Source organism: Bos grunniens, chromosome 24 (assembly GCF_055505025.1).
Source record: "Bos grunniens cultivar Pamir isolate PY7600 chromosome 24, Bosgru_T2T1.0, whole genome shotgun sequence".
Taxonomy (NCBI): domain Eukaryota; kingdom Metazoa; phylum Chordata; class Mammalia; order Artiodactyla; family Bovidae; genus Bos; species Bos grunniens.
The window spans coordinates 15,551,039-15,563,313 of NC_141188.1; the positions used below are offsets into that span (position 1 = coordinate 15,551,039).

The 12,275-nt window shown below is 35.4% G+C and overlaps 1 protein-coding gene across 10 annotated transcripts in view; it reads right to left on the minus strand.

The window, feature by feature from the left end:
• Positions 1-12,275, minus strand: part of PIK3C3 (phosphatidylinositol 3-kinase catalytic subunit type 3) — a 165,724-nt gene that overhangs the window by 75,348 nt on the left and 78,101 nt on the right. For 6 of the 10 annotated variants that reach the window (XR_015153421.1, XR_015153420.1, XR_015153419.1 and 3 more), the window contains 3 exons: positions 7,131-7,285; positions 5,357-5,447; positions 1,882-1,949 (listed from right to left, as the gene is read on the minus strand). Coding sequence is in view for 5 of the 10 variants with exons in the window: in XM_086372256.1 (XP_086228382.1) it covers positions 1,882-1,949; positions 5,357-5,447; positions 7,131-7,285 (314 nt within the window). In the remaining 5 variants the exon portion in view is untranslated. Of the gene's footprint in view, positions 1-1,881; positions 1,950-5,356; positions 5,448-7,130; positions 7,286-7,404; positions 7,488-12,275 lie in introns of those variants that run through there. The other 4 variants (XR_015153422.1, XR_015153423.1, XM_086372260.1 and 1 more) reach the window with 2 other exon arrangements.

Sequence of the window (12,275 nt, forward strand, 5' to 3'; positions counted from 1 at the left end):
TGGACTGTAAATATGGGAAAAACAATTACTCCTCAGAGAATGAATAGACATAGCACATGCTATTGCATCAGTGAATCAGAAATACAGTGGGAGAACACAAATCAAATCTAAGTTTGATGGAACATTTATAAGACTGGGAGCTAGGGCTTCACTTTGTTTATTATCTGTAGAGAAAACAAAGTACTCTTTCTGAACAGAAACTGTTGCCTCACTGGAAACTGTTCACCGAATAGATTTCCTACTGTTTAGCTGCATTCAGAATGGTTTGAAAACTCTTCCTACTTGAAATAAGACAGCAAAGATTTTATCACAACTAATTTCAAATTTTACAGTGAAATCTAGTCTACACTCAAATCTAAAGAATACATAATTTTAAACAGCACATAATCAGTGTATGTACAAACAGCTTCTATAAGTGACTAATCTACACTGCAAGTAATGAGCCAGAGAAACTTTCCATGAATATTACAAGGAAATGAATATTACAAGGAAATAAATATAGCTATAAAGGAATTCTTAGTAAAACATTTAAAAATATATTAAACCTTGATTTTTAAATACTTACAAGGCTTAAAAGTACTTACTCAAAACCTTGGCACTGTGCCCTACACATTTTAATTTACTCTAAATTATTTACCTAAATTTTTACGAGGAAGTATTTTTCCTTAACACCAATTAATAGACATACACTTAAGAATTCAAACTGCAATATGGAGAACTTTAGGAAGCAAGAAGCTGCATTAAAAGGAAATAGTAGTGATTTGGTAATATAATAATTTCTAAGCAAACCTTTCAAAGTTAAAATGGTGATTAACTAGCCAAAACATTCTGTGGATGTATTTTCACGGACATACTGAAAGTTACTGTGAGGGAAATGTAGTTTTATGAATATTATATTAAATTGCTAAAGAAAAGCATGGAATTATTTTTCTTCCCATTACAAAGACCAAAACAGAAAAACACAGTTAAACATAGTAAACTGAGCAGTAAGATTAAATCCCGGATCTTTTCTACAGATAAAAAAATATCAAGTTTGTCGGGAAGTTTAAAAAAAATGTTCTCTCAAATGTACAGAGGCTTCAAGTAGAGCTTACCCACTGGCTCTGCCTTTTGTTTGCTAAAAACTGGATACGGTTCTCTTGTCTAGTGTTTAATCCTACTGCTTTCTTTAACTGAACCAAAAACAAAGTATTTCTCCTGTGGCTTAAGCTACTTGTTCTCTACACTTTAAAATTCTATGACAAAAGGGAGCCATGCTTCATATTAAGTGTGTCTCAGTAAGTCAGTTAACCTTTCTATACCTTAGTTCTTCTCTTTCTTTCCTTCAGGAAATGTGTTCTCACGTAAAACAGAGATACTTACATTTGCCCTATTTAACTTCACATGAACAAACGAGAAAAGGTCACTGAAAGCACTCTGTAAATGGCAAAATTTGAAATCAGTGATCTAATCCCAGCTCAAGTTTTAGCAAGTTCAGCTACATCATGCCTCTGCCTCAGTTTCCTCATCTATAAGATAAGTAACTTCAAATTCTACTTTAGCATGATTGCAGTATTTTAGTAAATAATGTGAATATACTGAATTACAGTAAAGTATCATACTTACACTATTTAAACAGCATAAAAGGCAAACAGACATAAAACTGAAAAAAATCAATTAACTTACCTAGTTTTATCTTAGATCCTAGAAAGTTAGTGAAAGGAAGAAAAACTGTGATGCTAACAAGCATTTCCATGAGCATAATTGCAAAGAAATACAGCTAGATATAAATACTGTATAGGTTTTTGGATGATTGCTCATACTTTAAACTGCCTTTTTGTTTAGTTTGGGAAAAAAATAGTCCTAAACAGTGATTATAAAATAAAAAATTATTTCACATACCAGTATAAATAATTAGCCAGTGTTGAGTTTTTGCAGGCTCTTGATATCAAGAAGGTACACAGATCTTGCTGAAAGAATTAAAAGAAATGTATTTATATATTACCATCTGCTATTCACGAGGGGGAAATAAGAGAGTCTACATTTGCCTATCAGTTTTCACCTATATACCTATGCCACAGATCAGATTTTTATGCATCTATCTATCCCTCCATCCCACCTATCTAATATTTATTCTAGACCAGGCAATATGTGAGAGAGGTTAAGGACACCATAGTTTGCAGAGTTCCTGGTTCTACTGGAAGCTTAACATTTAGTGGAGGAGAGATGCATTAAAGGAAGTCATAAAAATAACTTGGACTGCGAGGTCAGAGGCTGCAATGAAGATGTGATGTTTAGGCACGACCAGCATGATGGTATGGACCAAGGCCCTGAATCTCACTGTTCAAAGAACTTTTAAAAGGCCCAATGTAGCTAACATACAGTGAACACAAAAGTAAAGGAGGCTGAAAAGGGAAGCAAAGACCAAACTGTCACACTACTGAGTATGGACTTTATTTGCAAAGCAATCAACACTCAACAAAAGATCTAAAGCAGGAGAGTGAGGTGATCTGCTTTACATCTTCTGAAAATGACTCTATTTGCTCTGAGAAGTACAGACGTGAGATCAGTCAGCATGCTATTACGGTAGTCTAGAAGACTGAATGGTGACAGAGAGGCAATAGATTATTACAATATTTTGCAAGTACAATTGATAGGACTTGCTGATGGAGAGGATGTATGAAACAAAAAAGAACTGACAGCAACTCCTAAATTTATGGATTTAGTAAATGGATTGATTTGTTACGTCACAGAAATTCCAAGTGAAGCAAGAGTGTTGGGGGAGAGAGTTGTATCTTGAAATATTAAGTTTGAAATGCCTGTCAGATATACAACAGAAATCAAGTAGATATCTGGATATACGAATCTAAAACTCAGGAGAGAGAAATGTGCTAGCAGTGAGTACCCTGAGGTACTCATGTCAAGCAACAAGAAAGTACTGACAAAGGAAACCAAGAAGGAACGGCTGGAGAGGTGAAGAGGAAAACGGGGGATGTATGGTATCACTCAAACCATGAAAAGAGTCAGCTTTTCAAGAAGGGAGTCATTTATTTTCCTGAATAATGCTGCGAGAAATTTAAATACACACAACCACAAACACTGAAGCCATTTACTATTTTATTTTAGCAAAGTAAGTTTTAATATAATGATGGGAAACAAAGGCCCTGAATGATGTGAATTAAAGACTAAAAAGAAAGGAAGGAGAGTCGAGATGGACAAACAACTCCTCTGAGATACTTGATTATGAAGAAAACAAAGAAAATTAGGTACTGTTGTGAAGGATGTGGTATCAGGGAAGAATTTTTCTTGTTTTCTTTTTTTTTCCAATATCTGAATTTTTAAAATGAGAGATACTAACATATCTGAATATTTCTACCAGGAAAAGAAGAGAGCATATCTTTCAAGATGGTTATATTATTCATTGTTAAGAAAACAGAAGTAAAGAATGGGAAGAGATTCACATCTGTAAATCTAGTGATGGTAAATGGGAACCATTTTTATTTAATGACTCCTATTTATTTCCATTAAAAATGAGGCAGAATTGTGATCTAGGAACTGTGAGGCAGGGCATAAAGAACAGGGCTGAAAAGGTATGAAAGAGTCACTGTAGAGCAGGGAGAGCAACCATCTAGAGAAATGTAGGAAGTCAGCCAGTGTTGAGTGCCCACCTGGTGTTTGTGGTCATGAATGTATGGTGATATCAACACGCTAGGCTATGTGATTTCTTTCAAAGTATTAAGGCACAGACAAATTAGGTAATTAATTAGCCTTATCAAGGGTTAAGACTGTGCCAAGGGAACTGAAGAATGATTAAAATGATGAGTTGGGATAAAAGCTGTACTCAGAGGAAAGCAAACATTAAAGGGTACTGATAAACAAAAAAAAAGGTAGAGATCAATGCATTTAGATGTTTCAGGGCAGTAGTACAAAAAACTGGTCCTTGTTCCCTCTGCTTAAAGTGCTCATCCCACAGGTCACCACACGGTTGTTTCCTCACCTGCTTCATCTTTACAGAAGATGTCACTTTTCCTGGGAGGCCTTCCCTGAACAGCCTTTTCAAAATTTCAATCACCTAACCCCACCCCAACATTCTCTATCATTCTATTCTGATTTTTCTTCTACTCTTTTACGGCATATAAATATTATTGACTATCATCAGCCCAAACACTAGAATGAATTCCATGAAGCGAAAAGATTTTGACTGTTTTCTTCTCTGCTGTATCAACCCTGCTGCTGCTAAGTCACCTCAGTTGTGTCCGACTCTGTGCGACCCCAGAGACGGCAGCCCACCAGGCTCCCCCGTCCCTGGGATTCTCCAGGCAAGAACACTGGAGTGGGTTGTCATTTCCTTCTCCAGTGCATGAAAGTGAAAAGTGAAAGTGAAGTCGCTCAGTCGTGTCTGACTCTAGCGACCCCATGGACTGCAGCCCACCAGGCTCCTCCGTCCATGTATCAACCCTAGCACCTACAACAATTTCTGGTACACAGAACTCAAAAAAATACATGTGAATGAACTGCTTACTGAATCAGTCAATCAGTCCCTTTTGAAAGAGAAAAATAAACTGGAGCTAAATGGTTCCTTAAAGAACTCCTTTAAGGATTCTATGATCCAGTAATATAAAATTATTTTTTCAATATTTCCTGATATATCAAGAGGTAGGCAGAGACAAGCATACTCTAATTAAAAGTTAATAGTGAAAACAAATGTCACTCAGTTAACAACATTAATGCCTAAAATGTGACTAAAAGAAATGATATTGAATATATACATTTAAAACAAAACAAACTTTCCAATATCAAGCATGTATTACTTATTTTCAGCATCAGGGATATGAAAGGTTCTTCTCAAATTAGAAGTCACAGGGATAAAAAACAACAATACATACTAGTTGAACTTCAGCAAATGTACTCCCAAATACAATTTTCAGAGTAGCACTAGCCATATAGACCTGTTTTACCTCAAAAAAAATTTTACCTCTGCTTAGGTAAAAGAACTTAAGAGCAGCTTAGTTTATTTCCCTAGTATCAAAGTCATACATTTCTACAAGGTAATTACAAACACCAACAACTCCAGTAATGTTCATAAATGTGTTAACAATAAATATTCTGAGTTTCCTTAATAAAATATTTAGGTCCACTTTATTTTTACATTGTATTTCAATCCATTTATATTAACATGTCCAAAGGCACCAATAAAATGCCTTGAACTGAATTGATGGCACTTTTTGCTGAAAGGAAAAGTTATAAACATGTATCATAAACCAAATTATTTCATAAAGTTGTAATTATTCATCAAAATCAATATTTTCAAGACCAACATAAAATGTTTACTTGATAGGATCCCTCCTACAGGAAACATGAAAAGCTCTGTACTCACCTCCAGATTTTCACCATCTGAACTTTCTTTCGTTTTAGATGCAGAAGGAGGGGAAGACACTGGAGGAAGAGGGCTGGTTATAATTTGGGAGCTGAAAAAATAATACACTGATATGTAAAATCCTCTTTCTGTAAGAGAAGATACATATGTTCAGCACAGTTCACCACAAGTGAGTCTGGATAAAGTGCCATCTCCTAAAGTGTGTTCTGGCTAGCACTGAGTCACATTAGAGTTCACCACAAGTGAGTCTGGATAAAGTACCATCTCCTGAAGTGTGTTCTGGGTAGCACTGAGTCACATTAGATTCTGGAAAAGAGGCTCCATAGTCAAAGAATATGGGTGATTCATCTTTGAGATGTATGTGCAAGTTTGCATACATTAAAGTTTCTGATAAATACTACAGTGTTTTTAAAAAGTACATTTTACTTTAAGCCAGTATTTTCCAAATATATTTGGCCACAAGACAACTCCTATCTCTTTTTCATCTTTTAAAAAGCATACAAATTGGTGACCAGCAGATACAATAGTTTATAGTTTAAATCCTGTCATAAAATCTTAAATAGAGTTCTAATAAAACACTCTAAGTGGAAAAAGTAAGATGAAGTTAAGTAAACATGCCTAGAGACTGAAGCCCTCTCATGTACAGTGGAAGAAAATGTAAGGGATCTCCTCTCTTAAAAACAGGAAAACATAAAGGAGTCTATATAAAAAAAAAAAATGTTTTCCCCTCACTGTTTCTCAGTTTCCTTCTAAGTGAAAAACAGCAGATTTAAAAAAAAAAAAAGCATTATCATCAACAAAAATTCAGAAATATAATCTTGAACTCATGTGATAATCGAAATAACTGTACTAATCCAGATAATCTGAATTCTAGATCTCATTTGTAATTAACAAATCTCATGATTTCTTCACAAAACAATTTTATACACACTAAGTCTAGAACTTCTCATACAAATGTTTCTATTCATCTCAAATTTTAAGATTTTATGAAAAGAAAAATGGCAAAGTAGAAAGAACAAGGGCTTTGGAGTAAACTCTACCTAATTTGCAACACAGAAGACTTTGGGAATTTACTTCTCCTTAAGTTCTTCATGTCTAAATTAGGGATATGAACACCTACCTCAGAGGATTACTAATAACAAGTTTAATGTATATGGGCCATCTCCTGGTGTCTGCTACAGAGGTGGGAGTTCTTAACTGTTATTACTGTTAATAGCCTACTTTCAATTCAATTAACAGGTTGCTTTAACTACTAAAGAGGTGAAAAGCAGTCAATAAAAAATACAACTTTACAATAAAAATGTCTGAGTCCACTAATATGCCTAATCTTTCATTTTCTTTTTGCATGAACAGCAATGACATCCAACACTTACCAAGCACCACGTGTCAGACACTTTTCTAAATGCTTTATGTGTGTCATTTAATCTTTCAGCAGTCCTTAAAGATCAGTTACTATTGCTGTATCCCCATTTTTAACATGAGAAACTAGGGCCAGGGGCACAGAGAGAATATTTAACTTGCAGAAGTTTACACAGCTAGCAAGTGGTAGAGTTAAGATTTTAACTCAGGCATTCTGACTCTATAGCTTGCTTTTAAAACACTGCCCTATAATACAGTAGTTTGTGTTCTGGAGCACACATGCCATGTTCACTGGTAGAACTTCAAACTTATTACCAACCAGGGCTTGGTACATCCGGGAAAAAAGAAAAGACGACAGTCTGAAAAGGTAGAAAACTATCAGATTTGAAAATAAGTCCTCCCTGGATATCCATACCTATCTATTTCTGCAGAATTTATTCCAGAATTTGACACACTCTCTGACACTGAACCCTGACTATCCTTCTTGGTAGGTTCTAATCCATTCTTTATGTCATCAAAGTTTTCATATTTGAGAGCTTGGACCAGCTGTAATAGGTACATCAACAAATCCTGGAAAACAAACAAAAAATAAGCCAATATTAGAAAAATGCAAATGATTACATACAAGTTATAGGTATTCCTAAATATCAAGTTAAACGATTTAATCTACCACTTATCAGTTGTGTTACCTTGGGCAGGTCCCAAGGTTTCTAAACTTCTTGGTGCCTCAATGGGTCCTCTTCTTTAAAATGGCCATAATCATATAAACCTTAGAGACTGAGTTGTGAGGATTAAATCAGTTAACAGGAAAAAAGTCACAGAATAGTTCCTGGCACAGAGTAAGTGACCAGTAAACATCTTGTTTAAAATGGTACCCCATTGACATGTATACACTGCTATACTTAAAACAGATAGCCAATAAGGACCTGTACAGCACAGGGAACTCTGCTCAATATTCTGTAATCATCTAAATGGGAAAAGAATTTGAAAAAGAATACATACATGTATATATATAACTGAATCACTTTGTTGTACACCTGAAACTAACACAACACTGTTAATCAGTCATGCTCTATTAGAAAATAAAAATAAAAAATAAAAAGTATCCCAAAAGCACAGAAAAAAAAAACAAAAACTAAGAAAAATAATTGAGATGGTTCATATAAAGCTGAGAAATTAACAAAAGATCCTTTTTACAGCAATGGCATTTTAGGTCTAAGATTACATGTGAAACTCCAATCTATTAAGTTTTCAAAGTGTTTCTATTTCATAATGTTTCCTGGTTGGGATTTTTTAAAAAATATTATATTGCTTTTTTTCCCTTTAAGAGAATTTGGAGTTGAGTGAATTTAGAGAATTTGGGTTGTCTCTTAAATGGAAACTACAATGAAGTAGATATTTTAACACTCAGTTAAAGGAAATATTTATTTTCCTTCCAACTACCAAAACTGGCTTGAAGAAAACAAATTTCTAAATCTAAATTTCTCCTACTTCTTCTGATAAACAGTGAGATAATTCATACCGAAAAAAAAAGCATCAGGAAAGTTGTTTTTACCTTTCTGAGTTTTCCCTTAATGTTAAGAATGGAAGTATTTTCCATCATACTCTATAAATGTACTTCTTAGCCCCTCCCAATGACTATTAAGAAAACGCCAAAAGTTTTGCTTTCAAAAATAATTACAAATTGAAGAAACTCACAAAACTCAAAAGAAAATTGACAGCATCTATTATCTTCCAGTTCTAATTGCCACTCAGGCAGTTAAAATTCAATTATGTAGTATTAAGACATTGTGATTACCAGTTTAATTTTAGTCACCGTTCCTTAAGCCCAGAAACCAGGTTAAATCCCTGGCTAAATATTTATATTTATACTTCAGGTATAAACAAATCTTTCCTTCTGTATTTTGTTAACAACTACAGCATTTGTGAGAGTGAAAGTCGCTCAGTCGTATCCAACTCTTTGCGACCCCATGGACTATGCAATCCATGGAATTCTCCAGAGGCCAGAATACTCAAGTAGGTACCCATACCCTTCTCCAGGGGACCATCACCCAGGGATCGAACCCAGGTCTCCCACATTGCAGGTGGATTCTTTACCAGCTGAGCCACCAGGGAAGCCCAGTATTTGCAATTAATTGCTTATTTACTCTTTGTCATTTCCACCATTTTAAAAATTGCATGAAGATGACTACTTCCCAACATGCTATTTTCCCTTACTTAATACCAAAATATATTCTTTTCATCTTTTTTCTTATACTGACATAGTCAACCTTTTTTACAGTTGCCCAAATACTGACAAAAAGCAATACATGTGATTTTACCATTATATGATTCTTTTCACAAAAAACTAAATGAAAGCTTAATTGGCTGAGGAGTAGTGTTAGTTGCTTCAGTTCAGTTCAGTTGCTCAGTCGTGTCTGACTCTGCGACCCCATGAATCGCAGCACGCCAGGCCTCCCTGTCCAGCACCAACTCCCGGAGTTCACCCAGACTCACGTCCATCGAGTCAGTGATGCCATCCAGCCATCTCATCCTCTGTCGTCCCCTTCTCCTCCTGCCCCCAATCCCTCCCAGCACCAGAGTCTTTTCCAATGAGTCAACTCTTCGCATGAGGTGGCCAAAGTACTGGAGTTTCAGCTTTAGCATCATTCCTTCCAAAGAAATCCCAGGGCTGATGTCCTTCAGATTGGACTGGTTGGATCTCCTTGCAGACCAAGGGACTCTCAAGGGTCTTCTCCAACACCACAGTTCAAAAGCATCAATTCTTTGGTGCTCAGCCTTCTTCACAGTCCAACTCTCATATCCATACATGACCACAGGAAAAACCATAGCCTTGACTACATGAACCTTTGTTGGCAAAGTAATATCTCTGCTTTTCAATATGCTATCTAAGTTGGTCATAACTTTCCTTTCAAGGAGGAAGCGTCTTTTAATTTCATGGCTGCAGTCACCATCTGCAGTGATTTTGGAGCCCAGAAAAATAAAGTCTGACACTGTTTCCACTGTTTCCCCATCTATTTCCCATGAAGTGATGGGACCAGATGCCATGATCTTCGTTTTCTGAATGTTGAGCTTTAAGCCAACTTTTTCACTCTCCACTTTCACTTTCATCAAGAGGCTTTTGAGTTCCTCTTCACTTTCTGCCATAAGGGTGGTGTCATCTGCATCTCTGAGGTTATTGATATTTCTCCCGGCAATCTTGATTCCAGCTTGTGTTTCTTCCAGTCCAGCATTTCTCACGATGTACTCTGCATATAAGTTAAATAAACAGGGTGACAATATACAGCCTTGACGTTAACACTTTTCCTATTTGGAACCAGTCTGTTGTTCCATGTCCAGTTCTAACTGTTGCTTCCTCACCTGCATATAGATTTCTCAAAAGGCAGATCAGGTGGTCTGGTATTCCCATCTCTTTCAGAATTTTCCACAGTTTATTGTGATCCACACAGTCAAAGGCTTTGGCATAGTCAATAAAGCAGAAATAGATGTTTTTCTGGAACTCTCTTGATTTTTCCATGATCCAGAGGATGTTGGCAATTTGATCTCTGGTTCCTCTGCCTTTTCTAAAACCAGCTTGAACATCAGGACGTTCACGGTTCACATATTGCTGAAGCTTGGTTTGGAGAATTTTGAGCATTACTTTACTAGCGTGTGAGATGAGTGCAATTGTGCGGTAGTTTGAACATTCTTTGGCATTGCCTTTCTTTGGGATTGGAATGAAAACTGACCTTTTCCAGTCCTGTGGCCACTGCTGAGTTTTCCAAATTTGCTTAGTTGTGTCCAACTCTTTGCAACCCCCATGGACTGTAGCCCACCAGGCTCCTCTGTCCATGGAATTCTCCAGGCAAGAATACTGGAGTGGGGTGCCATTCCCTTCCCCAGAGGATCTCCCCAAACCAGGGATTGAACCCAAGTCTCCTGTACTGCAGGCAGATTCTTTACCGCAAAAGCTATAGGGAAGTCCACTCTGTGATAACTGCCTTATTAATTCTTATTCAAATATATCAGTATCAGTGGCCAGGAAAATCAAATGACTTTATCAAAATACTTATATAGAGTTCTGCTTCTAAAAACAAATTTTAATTGGATCAATAAATGTTTGATTTTCTATTATCTTATTTAGGATTTATCACACCTTATAGCTCTAGATATTCTTCTATGTATATTCTAAGAAAAAATTATATAACAGAAAATTGTTTAATCAAGTATTCTTAGGAGGTTTAAGTAATTCAGTTTCACTGCTACCCTTTATTACCAGACAGGCTTTGGAAATGCTGCTGAATGTACCACCTAGTGTGCTTTCCCAAATACAGAAAAGACTTATTGCATGAAAGCAAAAAGGTTGCACTGTTATTAAATTCCCCAAGAAGGAGAAATTCAGAAGAAAACACATCTTTTTAAGTCACTCATCACAGTACGATTGTGTTAGTCATCTGCTTTCTGTATTCAAACTACCCATTCCTTCATTTGTATGAAAATAAATTAACTTCAATAGTTAAGTGCAAAGGCTGTTTGTTCATTACACAGTCACATTCAAAAAACATAAAATCCCTCCAGGCATGAAGGATATAAGCATTTAAGTAAAGCAAAACAAACAAACAAACAAATCAGATTTCTATCTTAGACAATTCAGGAAAACTTTCTCAAGAGCTATGAAATACTATCTAGATAGTAATCGTCATTCTTCTAAAGAAGTTAATTCTAATGCTTTAGAATACAAATGCAAGATTTCATGTCAAAATCACTATTTCTTATTGAATTAAGAGTAATTTTTCATATAGGCATTTACAGTTAGAGACATGGGTTCTGACCCTGGTTCCCAGACAGCTACATATATCCCATATTTCTGGTGAAATGAAATACTTTCTATTTTCCTGCACTTTTCAATCTCCTGGCCTTTGCTCGTATTGCTCTCTCCACTTGGAAAATAAACTCAAGTTCAACTCTGAAATTCTACTCTTCCTTCAATGTCTTTCTCAAATGCTATTTCTTCCTCAAATTCTAATGGAGAATCTCTCTCCTTCTGAGCCACACCATAGAAAGAAATATGGCTTTTAAAAATGCCTTTAAAGAACATTAAACAAATCCAATTCAGAAAGACATTAAAAGACTGGTTAAGATATATGTTACAGATGTAAGGTGAGTTTAACATTAGGAATTCAGCATCTATCATATATTGTATTTATAATATATTAATGTTTTTCAGATAGCATGATGCTATACCTACAAATTACAGGGACCCATTTAACACCTATTAAAACTATAAACAGACATCACTAAAGAAACTAGATAAAACATAAATATTAAAATAAAAATGCAGTTTTCATTTAACCAACAAACAGAAATAAGAGATAACAGTGGTGAGGTAGTTATAACAGTAATGACTGTCACAAAAATTTTCACATTTTTAAAATGTGAAAAAATTTCATGAAAAATTGTGATAAAGGCATGTATATTTTAACAATTTCAATGCAGGTTACTTATTCAAGAATATGGAAAAACATACACAAAACTCTGTTCACTAATACAGTTACAGCAAAAGATTAGAAATAAAACAATT